The sequence below is a fragment of the Aplidium turbinatum genome, chromosome 2 (genome assembly GCF_918807975.1).
Source record: "Aplidium turbinatum chromosome 2, kaAplTurb1.1, whole genome shotgun sequence".
NCBI classification, from domain to species: domain Eukaryota; kingdom Metazoa; phylum Chordata; class Ascidiacea; order Aplousobranchia; family Polyclinidae; genus Aplidium; species Aplidium turbinatum.
In genome coordinates this window covers 4490299-4505667 of record NC_137473.1, presented here as the reverse complement: position 1 = coordinate 4505667, position 15369 = coordinate 4490299, and the positions used below count along the sequence as shown (strand labels likewise).

Here is a 15369-nt window from a genome sequence, read left to right as displayed (position 1 = left end):
TTAGGAAATAAAAGGCAGCCAAAGTGTTGCTAAACGCCACATGAATAAATTTTCCCACAACAGCTTTAATAACTCTTTAAACACAATTTCCTTTCACTAAGTAGTTTCTAAAAAAGAACCTACTTTCATTGGTGATTTACTGGCAATTTTTATGTGATTTTTAGAAAAAAGTATTTTTCTTGTCATATTTTGGGTTGTACAAATGTACAACGATGTTGAAATATCCTGAAATCAAAGGAAACAAAATATTTGGCAACTTTACGTAATCTTCAAAATAATAGTGTAAATCTGTAATAATGTTTTCGAAAAAATAAAAATAATATGAAAAAATAATAATGTTTTCGACCAGAGTTGCCACTTTCAAAGTAGTTTTCAATCTTATTTGATATATTGGCAAAATGTTTTGAACCTATGTTTTCAGACTGAGAAAGCCACCAAAGGATCATTTCTGCAATGGGGATGGGCGCTTGGATGGTAGGCGTTGACGTGAGCTGATGTGCGTCAAGAACTACAGTGTGTAGGAGATGGCGATCATTGACCTCTGCACAGGGATGCCAGCGACAAATTTCCAATAAACTTAGATTGTGTGCTAAAAAAAACCCAGATGAGGCAAAAAAAAGCCCAGGTCCAAAAAATATGTAGTAAAGCGGTAAAAATAACCTGCGTGTGCTTTCAGCACCATTTTAAATCATTACACAGAAGCCTCAGAAAGCTACAAATAGTAACACACATGTTTATATAATTATTACAATATACATGCTTATGTTGGTATGGTAGTTAATATATATGTAATCAATAGTTAATAAATATACGGATTTATATGAATATGTTTGGTTTTTCGTGTTTTTTTTTCAGTCTGCGTGTAAATAGTAAATTAGGCTATCGTTAAGTTGTTTTTAGCTTTTATTCGAATTAAATCTTTCCATAACTATCACAAATGTGTATTTCGCACTGCTTATCATTTTTACCATGAAGGGTAGCAGAAAATTTTAGAAGATTGAAAGGGGTCGGGAGCAAAAAAGTTTGCGAAACCCTGATTTAGGGTAATAACCTATGCCCATTCAGACGGTGGAGGGCATGATGTGGGACCGGGTATAAAAGAGAGGCCCAGCCCCCTGAAAAACAAGACATTATCAAACAACATGTGGTGCTTTTTCAGTTTATAGCCTACCTCTTGAAAATATTCCAAACCTCAAAAATGATCCAAGGTCCTGGTAGAAAATTAATTTTTGTGTGGTTGATCAAACGGTGCTCTTATCAATATATCACAAGCGACTGCAAAACTGCCATTTAAACGCCTGATGAAACGTGTTGAAAGAGCAACCGTATTGTGTCGGAATGAGGAGATTGATTCTCATCACCTTAAGTCCACGGCACTGGTAAGTTCTTTGCTTCAGCAACTACGCTCAACACAATTCATTACATCCTGGGAGCGGTAATTATCAATAACCAGCTTAAGCCAGGAGTCGAACCAGGTTTGCATTATTATTGGAGAGCCAACTTCTCATCCGCTGCGCTACCCCACTGCTGCATGTAGGAGGATGCAAATGAAACGACTCATTCTTATAATACCAGACTGAAGCATTCTGGAGGACAGGTGGTAAAGTAAGTAGCAAGCTGAAATCTTTCATTGTCTAACTCCAGCTAATTTGACTACAAGAATATAATTCTAAGGAAACACAGTATATTGATACTATAGAATAAAATCTACAAAGCACCGGTAAAGCAACGATTTTGTAGCAGACTGAAGCCAGAAGTTAAAGGTCAAGACATGTTGGAGAATTTATGAAAACAACTGCAACGTAACAAACAGCAAAAACAGTGATATCTAAAATATTTGAAGTTTCAGTACGTGACAAAAACATAGATGTAACACTGCGCATTCCAGAACAGAAACCAGGAAGTCTGGAATGGCGTAAACTAAATACTCTGGAAACACAAGAATAAACGTTGTCTGCCCGTTAGAAGCAATGAACAATCAACATGGAACAGTATAACTCGCTACTATAAAATATAAGATACAACCGCACCAGATAGCTCTGCATAAAAGTAGTATAAAACGGGTTTGAGCTTAAAGTGAAAATAACACACACTTTTACAAGTTTTGGTTGGAATTTTTCATTTAGATGAACAGTATCACAAAAGCGTATTTCATCTTAGAGTATTTTCGCAGTTCTGGAAGCATGTCGTTAGATAACACAATGCAATTGGCATAACTAAACCTACATCAATTGCATAACCAACATATCAAATGCATTTGGTCTAGCTGCTGAGGACATTGTTGAGCAAATACTTGAACAAAAATCTAGGTCGTTTCTCTGGGAGTTCGATGAACAATCGAGACAATTCGGATGATGATTCCAAACAAAGAAGCCTTCGAATTGAACTGTACCAGCTCTACCTCCAAACCCTACACGTGTTGTCTTTGCTACCCGTTAAAATAGTGTCGCCTTCGTAATTGAAAACGCAGCTGAATATCTCGTCAGTGTGACCTTCAAGCACTTGAAGACAATCACCTGCGCGTAAAGCAGCAACAAGCATTAAATCAATAGAAGTTTCAAAACCAAAGTAGCACAACTTCATTATCACTTTTACTATTTATACATTGCATATCAACCAATAAAGGGATGAAGATGATGTTTTGAGAAGAGCGCTGGAGTTGCGAGTGGAGGGTCGTAGAAAACAAGGAAGACCCAAGAAAACGTGGAAAAGGCAAGTTGAAGAGGAAAGCAGCAAGGTGGGCTTGACAAGAGAGGACGCGTTAGACAGATCGATGTGGAGGCAGGGTGTAAAGGTGATTGCGGCGCTTGGAGGTGAATCCGGCCATCCTCGGTAACGAGGACATCACCGGATTAAAACTGGACTACTACTACTGCTACTAAATAGTAAATGCTATTAATGCCACAAAAAAGTGCTCGATGCCAAGCAAAGAGAATTACATCAAATATCGTTACTATTCACATAAAAACCTCAACAGGCTGTTTCACCCTTATTGGGATTTTCATAAGACTCTTATTCAAATAGAATAAGTTAACAAAAAATGAAACTTGATTAAGATCGTTCTGATGATCTCAATAAAGGTGAAACACCCTGTTAAGGTTTTTAGATCAATAGTGACGAAATTTGACACAATGTGTATACTACAATTGCTACTTTTACATGTCAGCAAATTAGTTCAATTTTTCTTTCATTCTTAATTGACTTGCACCTCTTCCAAATCACGTTTCAAAACATAAATTGGCATTGCATCGAAAAAAAGTTCTTTATTAACAGAAACCAAAAAAAAGACATTCTCACCAGTGTTTGAGTCCCACAACCTCGCTGTCTTATCAGCACCACCAGAAAGGATGCGATATCCTTGAGGGCTGAAGCATACTTTAGACACCTCTCCCTCGTGACCTTCCATCACAGCCATGCAACGCTGCATGGCGGCGTCGTACACTCGCACGGTACCTGCAAGGTGGATAACGTGATAACGCGGATTGTTTTGTCACTAATGACGCAGTGAAAACAAAAATTGCAAAAATTATTCAGTGCCTAAAATTGGATATGATCAGATTAAAAATAAAAACCTAATCTGAAGCTGGGTGATGCAACTATAACTGGTCTATGTGGAAACTGCCAAGCAAAACTAACAACACTCACAATCTGCGGATCCGCTCACGATGCGTTGACCAGTGCAGTTGAAACCAACATCAAACACCTCGTCTTCATGACCACGAAGTGTCCCCACACATTGTCCTGTCCGCACATCCCACAGCTTTGCATGAAACAAAATTGTGAACATTAACCGGTTATTGTAAAGCAACAGTGAAAATCTTGAAAAAACAAAAGTGATGGTGAGTGGAGCAGAAGGAACAGTTGTTGAGAGCAAAGTAGATCCCTGTGGAATATGTGGCAAGAGAGTGATGAGAAATTCAATGCAATGCAAGGAATGTGGAAAGTGGGTACATGCAAGATGTGCTAATGTCAAGAGAGCCGCAACAAGATTGGCGAAGTGTTTTGTTTGTGGGAAATGCAGTAAAGGAAGGAATGAAGTGGAAGGCCATGATGATGAGTTTCTGCCATGGCATCGAAACAGTGACAGACTTCTGTTATCTGGGTGATCGGATAAATGGAAGTGGTGGATGTGAAGCAGCGGTGACAACAAGGGCAAGATTGGGCTGGGCAAAGTTCAGGGAATGTGGGGAAATGTTGTATGGCAGAAAATTTTCACTAAGGATGAAAGGAAAAGTATATCGGAGCTGTGTGCGGCCTGCAATGCTATATGGTAGCGAGACATGGGTATTGAGAGAGAGTGAACTGGCAATCCTGAGAAGAACGGAAAGGTCAATGGTGAGAGCAATGTGTGGGGTGAAAACGAGAAGGGAAAAAAGGACTGAAGAATTGTTGGATATGCTAGAGATGAGAGAGACCATAGACCAACTGGCAAGGGCAAATGGAGTAAGATGGTATGGACATGTGAAAAGGAGGGAGGAAGGAAGTTTTCTTAGAAAGGCACTAGATCTAAAGGTGGATGGGAAGAGGAAACGCGGTCGTCCAAGAAGAACGTGGAAACAACAAGTGAAGGATGAATTAAAAAAAGTCGGACTGAAGGAGGAAAATGCAAGGAACAGGGTGAAATGGAGAAAAGGGATTAAAACAATTGCTGCGCGGAAACAATCGGCCACCCCCACTAGTAGGGAACAAACCGACGATGGATTATGATGATGATGAACAGATAAACGTCTTTAGTTGAGCATGTCATGGCAAATGTTAGGTTTAGAAAGCAGGTACAGTAGTCTCATGTTTCGTCTTGGACAACAAAGACACTGTCAGGACGTTGAACTTCTACAACCAAGGAACAAGCTTTCAATTGGAGGCACACGTGATCGGTGTCCGACGTTTTCTTCGTAAAACAATTCTTCGTAAGCAATTCTTCGTAAACAACTCTTCGTAAAATTAATTCTTTGTAAAACGATTCTTCCCAAAGCATTTCTTCGTGCATGCAATTGAGATTTGATGTATACGAAGACATGCTTTACGAAGAATTGTTTTACGGATTTCATTTCACCAACAACTGTTTACAAACAATTTGCCTATAACCCACGTGATCATGACTTTGTGTGGCATGAATTGTTCAGTTAAATTAGAAAACTCATGGCTGGATATTCGTAAAATAGTCATTGTCATCATCATTAAGTTCCTTCCTCTCGTCGAAGGTTGGAGGCAATGAGGCGCCAAGTTTCTCTGTTGTGAGATTTTTCTACTGCAGTTTGGTAATTAACTCCTGACCAGTCTTTAATACCATTAGTCCAAATTCTTGGTGGTCTGCCCCTATTTCGTCTGCCGTTCATTTTTCCTACTAGTAGTAGTTATTGTACAGCTTGCTTAATTCTAGATTCGATTTAATTTTTCAAATAACATTTTTAGAATTTTTTTTCTTAGCTGCCTTACCACGACCACCTGCGGATTTAGATTGTTGCAACCATTGATAGAATTCATAACACAATTGTCATCAATTGTTGACATCATACCTTGCAAGACTTGTCCATTGACGCAGTGGCTATGAGGGAACAGTCGAAGTTGAACTGAGCGTTGGCAATCTCGCCACGATGTCCGATCAATGTATTGGTCTGTGTCCCAGTGTTGACGTCCCACAAACAGACCGTGTGGTCGAAGCTGCCAGTGAGGACCTGGTCCCCCCGGCTATTGAAGGCTAGAGATATAATCTCTCCCGAGTGACCCTGAAATTTGGAGAAAGCTGTCAACGCTATAGATAAAAGATAATTTACTGATAATGCTAATACTTATATTATTTACTACGAACTAGTTATTGATTTTACAAAATAAATTACTGCAGCCAATTGAATAATGTTTTGGTAAAGCACAAGCCAATAATGTTTTGGTAAAGCACAAGTGTTTTGGCAGTAATTGCAGACTTTATGTCTCATGAGTCATAAAGTAAAGCAAAAACAAAAATAGTGACCTTTTTTATTAATTCTCATTTAATGGTTAAATGTTGCAGCCACAAGTAGAAAAATAAATATATGGTTTTAATGAATCCTTAAAATTTCAGTAAAAAGTACAAGATTAATTATTCGTAAGTTCTATAGACACTCATCATCATTTTGTTCCTTCCTCGTATGGAGGGTTGGATACAATGCGCCATTGTTCTCGACCATGAGCTGTGCGTACTGCACTTTCATAAGTTAATTTTGTCCATTTTGTGATGTTTGTTGTCCAAATCATTCTTGGTCTGTCTTTACTTCTTTTACCGTTTATCTTCCCTTCTAGTAATGATCTTTGTAACGAGTTTTGCCTTATTGTGTGTCCGAAATACTTCAATTTTCTTCTTTTGACTATTTGTAAGAGCATTTTGCTTGAATTGAATTTGGAGCGTACTTCATCGTTAGTGATCTTTTGTTTCCATGAAATTTTTAACTTTAATTTTTAAGATTTTATCTATCAGTGGAGTAAATTTACATACAATAGAATGAAGAAATAAATTGCGTGACAAATACTAAAATCCTACTTTGCAAATATTTAGTAGGGCTAACCTTATCTTTTAAAAGTAAGCATTACGCTAAGCAAGAGCTAAACAAGACAAAAATGTTAACATTCGTGTAAATGGTTAATAACTAACTAACTAACCAGTTTTCAATTAAAAATAAACATCTTGACCGATCATGTTTTAAAGTGCTTACTGATAAAGTAGCGAGCTCAGTTCCAGCTTGAACGTCCCAAAGCTTAGCAGTCGCATCCATAGAACCGGTTGCTATCACAGTGCTTTGTGGGTTGAATGACAGGCAAACGATCTCCGAGGTGTGACCCCGGTAAGTGAAGTAACATTGGCCAGTCTGCGCATTCCAAAGCTTGCAAGTTTTATCGAAGCTTCCTGTAGCCACTTTGTCTCTGTGCAAATCAATATTGTTTTTCAAGAAAAAGCCATTGTTCATTCTGAGGATGCACTTCACCACGGTGTGTGCAAAACCTCAGCATAGAAATAAAACAACTAATAAGTAATATGTTTGTGTTTTCTCTTTTATCTGATGACCATTGCAACTATTGAAAGAGCAAAAAATTTTTTAGCAGAAAATGGACTTTAGAATTCTACACAATGAACAAAACCAAATGTTTTATGATATTCACAATGTGTAACGTCAACACAGCCAACATTTCGCTGAATGTTTCACATTACCCGTATGGGTTGTTGAAAGCAATGGCATAAACAACATTCCTGTGTCCTTCAAGTGTTTGAATTTCTTCACCACTCGCAGTATCCCATACCTTGCAAGTCCGATCATAACTTCCAGTGATGAAACTGCAAAGCAAATACTGATTGACATTGAAAATTGAAGTCAAAGTGTAAAAGCGGAAATAACCTAAGTGGTGAGAATTCCATTTTGTGATGAAAGTAAAACTTCTTGACTTTTCCTAGGTAGTAGACAGCAACACTCATAGTGACTTAGTGAGTGATGATGGCTATCCCTCGTCTTCGAGGATGATGGCCTTCGCAATAAAATAAAAGCTAACGGTGAGTTCTTAAATGGCTAATGAGTCCAATCCTGGCTTTAAACGTTCGGTTACATTTGGTACATTTAAGATCCTTTGGGAGAGTTGGTTGTGGGTGTAATTGTCGTTCTTTTCTTTGCATTCTTTTTTCTTTTAACCTTTTAGATCTGCTCTTCTCAAACGTGGCAACACCTTCACAAGTAGTGAGTATCATAAGCTAAAGCGATGCCAGAGCGCAATGCCACATAAAATACATCACATCATAATCATTATGAAGCAATTTAGCAAAATTTAAAAAAAATCAAAGTTTTTGCATACAGCAAAGGCCACATCATCTTTATTTGGATGATGTTTAATTGCTTTGAAGAACTGTGTCTCATTACTTCCTTCTTTGACAATTTTGGTCAATTTAGACCTTAATAAATTATGAGTTAATGATGTTAGTTACATTTGACAGACAAAAGTTTTGTCAAAACCTTGGTAACACAGTTGTTTCTAAAGTTTATTCTATTTTAATATGTGCAATTAGAATTAGATTTGTTGTTGCATGTTGCTCAGAACATTGGTGTTTTCTAGTTATGTAGAATTTGTTTGACATTAAAATCAAAAATTGAAAACAAATTGTTTTGTAGCGTATCACTGAGATGGCTTCACAAACTGGAAATATTGAGAAAGTAATTGAGCAAGGTGCGAAATGTGGCATCACAATATCAAATTTATTACATCACAACAATTGAAGTGTGATTTGAAATTTGAATGTTAATGAAGCTTTATCACATAGCTATTGTGAAGAAAATATTTTTGCAGATCTTTACCAACTACAATGCAAAATTTTCAATCAGGTTTGAAGCCAGGCCAGGATACCCAAGTCTGCCGTCATTAGATTTGCAAGATTTTTCTGGCAATGTCAAATTTCTTGGATTTATCTTAACATCTTGTTGTTAATGATAAAATTGTCAAGCTTGGAGTCTATTAATTCACCTTGATCCAGATTTATTGAAAGCAACATTGGTCAAAGGCAAAATGTGAGCTCGTAAAACTTTAAATAAATAAAATTGGTGGTCTTCGACTTTGTTGAGCTTTTCCTGCAGTTCTGGAAAACAGTTAATGAATTTAATCAATGATTAAGACCTCAAAAAATTATAATACGAATAATAAACACCTGTAAAAACTGCAAAAAATTTAGCCAAATTCTTACTATTACTGGAGAAACAAATTCATACTTGTTAAAAGATTGTGAACTTGTGGTATTCTAGTCTTAGTGATGAGTGGCTCTTTAGTTGATAAATCTTGAGCAATTTGAGTCACATCATCGCCAGGTTTTAGATCAAGAAGATCAATAGATTTGGTTCTTAGTTGTCCACTTTGTTCATATTCCAATATAATGCCTGCATCAAAAAATTTTTTTGTTACACAATTTCATTTGCTGACTAAGAGCAATAATTTTTTACATCCAAATAGATAAGTATAAATATTAGTAGTAGCAGTAATTAAGATATAATATAAAATACAAGAAATAATGATACAGACGAAATCGGTTAAGCACATACCTGCTTAAACGTATCAATCGTTTATTTGAATCTAAACCTGAAATCCCAAACCAAATCCTATCTAATGTTAAGTAAAACCATTGGTTAAGCGTATCTCTCTTAAAAGAATAAGTCGGATAATAGTATCAGGATTTGCTTCTTGTTTGCATACTCCATTCAATTAATCATATAATTCTACCGAAAAGCTGTTTTTTTTTTTTCGGTCACTTATCGGTCATTGACCAATTTTTTAGCAAAATGTCAAAAAAAAAAATATAGTCAATTGACTATATATGACCAAAAACGACCAAAATAAATAAAAAAAACGTATTTTTTCAAGTCATTTCGGACAAATGACCGAAAAGTCTCAGCAAAAAAAAAACCCAACCGAAAAGTGAAAAAAGAATGTTTCTTTTTTATTTTGCATAATTATTTGCAATGTCTAAAGGCGAAAACTCACTTTCTTGGATTCTATATGCTTAGTTTTGTAGCGCTGCTTTACGCTGTACTCTTTGTTCACAGCAATACTATTGTGACAGATGAGACAAACAAGCCTGCTTCTTAAGACGCGGTTTAAAGAAGTATTGTAAAGTTTATGATTTCCAAATACTGCAATACTATATACATCAACCTTTCTGTATTTTAGTCACCACATGTGCATTGTGCAATTAATTATCAAATAAGTGTCTGCTTGTTTAAAGTTTTATCTTGAGCAGGTTTGTTAAGGTTTGTTCCAACAATCAGGTCAACTGTAAACTTAAACACAACTCTATGGCAAAGTTTCAATTTTGTCTTTTTATGTGAAAATGCATATTTATAGGATTAACTATTGCATCTGTATTAGGGTGGCTCTTATTTGGCAAAAAATGAAAAAAATTTGAATTTTGTGTGGGACACCCTTTTAAAAGGTGAGGTTGTCAGAAAAAATAACTCCTGTAAAAAATTTTTGAATTCCAAATTGATTTAGAGGTGGCCCTCTCCCCCTAAAGTTTTGCGCCCTCCTCCAAAATACCAAACCTGCATATCTCAAAAACTGCTTGAGCTAGAGATACGGTTTTTGTGTCAAAAGATGCAGAAAGCATGATTTTCTATCTGCTTTCTGAACAGTGATTGCGTCTATCTTGAGTAGAAAAGCAGTTATTTAGAAAAAATCTGTTTTCGGTGTTCTAGCACAAAACAGTGCTAAACAAGTATTGTGGCCCAAACTATTCAATAAACAAAGTTCATAAACTAACCTGTAAAACTGGTAAAGCAATAAACGAAATAAGTATTCCTAAACTTTTATGCATTCATGCATAGCTAAAATGCCCGTTTTTTATCATATTCCTTGGAGAAACTCCTGAGCGTGGAATCCGCTTTCAAGCTTCAGGTGCTATGCATCGCACTTGTTGGATGGCGAAGGCGATTTATGCAAAAAGCTTGGTCTGCATTTATGGTATCTGTCCGAAGAAATGGTTGGACTAGCCTTGTTTGACTCTCGTTTGTCTGTGGAAAGTAAAAAGCTAATGATGGCAACCATGTTAGATGAAACAGGAGAACGTCCACCAAGGAGACCAAGCATCAAAGTAGATGCGTTTCTTAGCAATAAGGGTCTAGAACAGTATTGCACTCTAATTCAAAATGGTTTCTTCAGCTGTTGGGTGAAGATGAAGCAATAAATATACTTTCAAAGGATCCTGCTCATTGGACTGAAGAATGTGCATTTATTCAAGCTTTACACAAGGCGAAGGGACTTTCAGTAGTGAATGACAGAGCAGAGAGAGGGGTTGCTCTAAGTCTAATCCAGGATTTTAACAAAATCTTAACTGAAGATGAGTACCAACTTCAGTTTCTTTTGCAAGTTGTTACTGAACACAGGAAACTGTTTCCAAATTCCAACAAGAACAATATTGTCGATTCTTCTTCGTTTAAACCTTCTTTGTTACTCCAGGGGTCAAGGGCTCTGTCTTTTACCACTCTTGGGCAGTGGCAATGCGGTTTAGATGCTTGAGCAGGTGTCGAGCAGCAATCCTTTGATTCGTTCATTGATTCGTCATCCAGTTCAAGCAGACCACGCACACCATTTGGTGCAGTTACAGATGGTGTGGTCTGTGGTTTGTTCCTCTTTGCCACACTCACAGATTGCGGATGGAGCCATCCCCCATTTGTGCATGTTAGAGCAGAATAGTCTGACTCTAGTAGGCTAGCCCAGTACGCAGGCGATTGAGCTGCACCCAGGCCTTCCTTGGCAAATTATCCATTCCGGTTGAATGGGGGCTGGTGTCGGAGATACAACTTTAGAGTCTTGAGGATTTCTTCTTCCACTCTGAGCTCCATTTGTTGTCCTCCCAGGTAGCCGCGCTGATGGATTGGTCTTCAGCGGTTTTCATCAGGAGTTGTGCGTCACATACAAATGGTTGTCTCGATTTCAGTTGCCGAGGATGCTCGATTGCTCACTCACAGACTCGTAGAGACTTGAGTGGAGCAAGTGGTTGGGGTTCGTAGTGCGGCGAGAAAGAGACAGGATGGCTTCTTCGCGACGAAACTCAGCTGGTTGGTTGCCTGCAAGGACAGGGAAATTGTCCGATGGTGTAAGTCGTAGACATCCTGTCACAATACGCAAGGCAATATGTAAAAGATTGTCGATAATATCGCTTCTTCCAGTACTGACCAGAATTACATTTTGAAATGAATATCGCTACCAGTGTTCCCTCTAAGGTGCAAAAATTAAGACAAAAAAACGAAATTCCGTATACGGTTTTGTGGTCACAAAAAAGGTTGTAAAATCAAGATTTGGTCAAATGCGTTTTTTCTAAATAACTGCTTTTCTACTCAAGATAGATGCATTCAATGTTCAGAAAGCAGACAGAAAACCATGTTTTTTGCATCTTTTAACACAAAAACTGTATCTCTAGCTCAAGTGGTTTTCGAGATACACAGATTTGGTATTTCGAGGGAGGGCACAGAACTTTAGGGGGGGAGGGCCACCTCTAAATCAACTTCAAATTTTAAAAAAATTTGCAAGAGCTATTTTTTCTGACAACCTCACCATTTGAAAGGGTGTCCCAAGCAAAATTCAAAAACTCAATTTTAAGAGCCACCCTAATCTGTATGTCTTTCAGAGGTTAATTTAAAAACTCTTTTGATGCATATTATAATCTTTAAAAAAACATGTTAGTACATAAAAGCGATATATATATATACATTGCATAAATTACACTGGCCTACACGATCTTTGCTCTATGAACTTTGAAGACAGATTTAGAGTATTATAATTTTGGGGTGCTGAGTTCGAATCTGACCTCAGATTTATCCTATCACATCAGGTTTGTGAGATATGATAACTGCAAATTGTTACTTTTGCCAAAAGTGGAAGATTTGACGTTGCGTTTATTACACATACACATTGTGCTGCATCCAGAAATCCAGGCCATGGGGTGCAAAAATCGCTGCAATACACCAACAAACTACAAATTTGATACTAATCTGTTTTGGAAGCAACATTATAAACAAAGCAGTAATATCAAGCTAAAAGTGAAGCTAAAAATATAATTGACCCCCCCCTTGTCAATGTTTTGCATGAAATAACAAAAATTTAAGCACGCTCATGGCAATGCTTTTCGAGTAACCTTATTTATGCTATTTTGGCTTGTTTAACACTAACCTTTCACTATGTCACTGCACATGTTGGTAGTAAACGCAACGTCAAATCTTCTACTTTTGGTAAAAACATAGTATTTTCGTTATCATACCTCAAAAATCGGATGTGATAGTAAAAAACCTGAGTTCAGATTGGAATTCAGCACCCAAAATTACATTGAATCAGTTTTCAAAGTCCAAACCACAAAAAATTTTGTAGACCAGTGTTATTGACATCTGGCTGAATAGGAAAAAATATCAATTTTTAATTTAACCATGAGCCAGATATATGGAACAGTTCTGAATGTTGTCACGGCCACACAAAACTTTACACTAGTTGTACGTTGCCTACTCACAGCCTGGATCAGTGGTTCTCAACATTTTCTGGACCACGACCTCATCAGAGTATCAATGTGGCCTCGCGACCCCCATAATTTTATTTAGAGCTGGTGTGCAAGTCTCCACCCTGGTCATACATGCTATGATTTGAATATATGTCAAAGATTGGAATCAACCAACAGTCTAACACACAGGCTATAAGGTGAAATGTATGAACAATATATATAGAAAGGTAAAGTAGTTTCACCTTATAGTTTAGATGAATTCCAATGTATGACAACGTGGTATCTTTGACCATGGTGGAGACTTGTATACCAGCTTCAATTATTTATTCAATAAAAGCGCATTTAATGCAAAATTTGACTCATGTAAACCACCAGTCTATGATTTCGTTTCACTGTTCTAATGTAAATTTAAGAAATTAAAAATGTCTTTTCGTAATGTTGTTGCTTTTTTTATTACATCTCCTCAGATTATGTCCATTTCCTATCAGGCTTGGCTAAATTGTAGGAGAAAAAAAAAGCTATAGACTATCTCTGCATGTTCACCGGTTAAATTTGTAGAAATCTTTTATGCAGTTTATAAATATGTATAATATCGATTTATAAGTACACACTGGAAATTTTACTGACAAATCCATACTTGACACAGAATCCCAAATAACTTCACTTTTTTTGTCATAGCGTGGTCGCTATTAACTTTTGTCTGCATAAAAAAACATAGCCCACAAAAATTAGGTGAAAAATATCGTAAGCCCTCCTACTGTTAAAACCTTTGCACTGTCTGAAAGCATAAACAATAGAATAAACCCGGAGGTCAAGTAATAGGCTACTCAATTATATACAAATAAACACAGTTTCAATTCTTTTTTGCCAAAAAGAATTGTAAGATATATATACTGAATTTCAGGCATCCCACGACTCCCAAAAAACAGCTGGCGACCCCTGCAAGAGTCGCGACTCTCAAGTTGAAAACCACTGGCTTAGACAGCAATTGTTAGAAAATATATTTACCTGGTGGATAGTAGCGCAGAAGAAACCGCTTTAAACGCATTGCTTGATTTTGTTCAGTAAAAATGGCATGTACAATCAAAAATGTAGGCTAATTAGGTCAATTGAAATATTGGATATAGGCTATAATACAATAGAATATATACTTATCTATTTGTCTCAAAGCTTGAAACGCTTGTTGCTATTCACAGGGTGCAGCCTATTCCGTACTCTAAACACTTCTTACCCCCATTTTGTACCCGGAAAAGATCGAGAGAAAAAATAGAACAATGCCGAAGTTGCTGATCAGAGTTTTCGCAAACATTTCAAAAAGCCAAAGTCGCTGGTCAGAGTTGCCACAAACATTTCAAAATTAACCGAACTTCACTTTCTTCCTCTCAATGCTACATCGCAGTTTTATTATTGTTGTTAGACTTACTCTAACTATGTTTTGCTTCTTTCTCTATTCGAAAATGCGTTGTTTCAATAAAAACGTGAATCGTGGGCCGTGTTGCATGGCAGCCACTTTAACAAGTCGAAATTCTGCCACTGCGAATGACTACAATGCAACCGCCAACCAATCAGAACATGTTATAAGAGGCTACCGTCCAATTGTGATCCTTCTCGCACTCATCCAGAGAGTTAATGCTTGTTTTGAACTTTATTTGGTAATTACAGAAGAAAAAGAGCAATAGCAGTAGTGGAAATCGAACTCGCGTCAATGAAATGACTACTTTCTAGTGCCAACCCAACCAGCTGACAAAAAATCCATCACTTAATTTGCTTTCTATCATCTTCTTTTCGCCATTTTTACATCACCTAAACCGTAGCTTATGATTGGTTGGCGGTTTCATTCTAATCAATTTCAGTGGCAGAATTTCGACTTGTTAAAGTGGCTACCGTGTTGCATGACAGCCCCTATGAATGACTTTTGCTCATTGTGACATAGCCTACCATAACAGGAAAGAAGCAAGGCAGTGGGGCGCAATTGCATTGGAATTTTCTGGCTGTAGTAGTGTAGTAGCATTGGTAACACAAAGTAGGGTAATGACAGTGTTTTATAGCTACGCTAAGTATAGGCTACTTAACAGTTTACCGACTTTTCTTGCATATGTATTAAAACTCTTAGGATCATTACCAGTTAATACACAAATCGAATTAAGGTTGTAGCCCCTCCAATACAAATGATCACGAGCTGCCACACTGCAATGATCTAGCCCAGAGGTCACCAAACTTTTTTCTTTGAGGGCCGGATTGCTGTGAGATTAACAGCTGCGAGCCGGATGCAAATTGCGAAAAGATATACAACTATTTAGAATCTCCATTGACTTGAATGGAGCACAATAAATAACAAAGTCAGCAGTGGAATAGCAAAGTTGTGATGAAAATCGAAAGGTTGC

General features: G+C 37.2%; 1 protein-coding gene across 1 annotated transcript; it reads right to left on the bottom strand.

Moving 5' to 3' along the window:
* Positions 1-2257: 2257 nt before the first annotated feature.
* On the bottom strand, positions 2258-14115 carry LOC145764563 (uncharacterized). The gene is made up of 9 exons (XM_082576188.1): positions 13994-14115; positions 8718-8882; positions 8476-8587; positions 7181-7303; positions 6687-6894; positions 5517-5726; positions 3646-3760; positions 3298-3453; positions 2258-2516 (listed from the first exon to the last, which is right to left on the bottom strand). The coding sequence occupies exons 1-9, from the start codon at positions 14031-14033 to the stop codon at positions 2398-2400; spliced, it is 1248 nt and encodes a 415-aa protein (XP_082432314.1). The 5' UTR covers positions 14034-14115; the 3' UTR covers positions 2258-2397.
* Positions 14116-15369: the final 1254 nt, after the last annotated feature.

Excerpts from the sequence above, each read along its gene's own strand:
- LOC145764563 (XM_082576188.1), bottom strand. The coding sequence starts at position 14,033 with ATGCGTTTAAAGCGGTTTCTTCTGCGCTACTATCCACCAG. Across the intron at positions 3,454-3,645 it reads CGTGAGCGGATCCGCAGATT|GTACCGTGCGAGTGTACGAC; the intron begins GTGAGTGTTGTT and ends TCCACCTTGCAG. Across the intron at positions 2,517-3,297 it reads GTTGTGGGACTCAAACACTG|GTGATTGTCTTCAAGTGCTT; the intron begins GTGAGAATGTCT and ends CTTTACGCGCAG.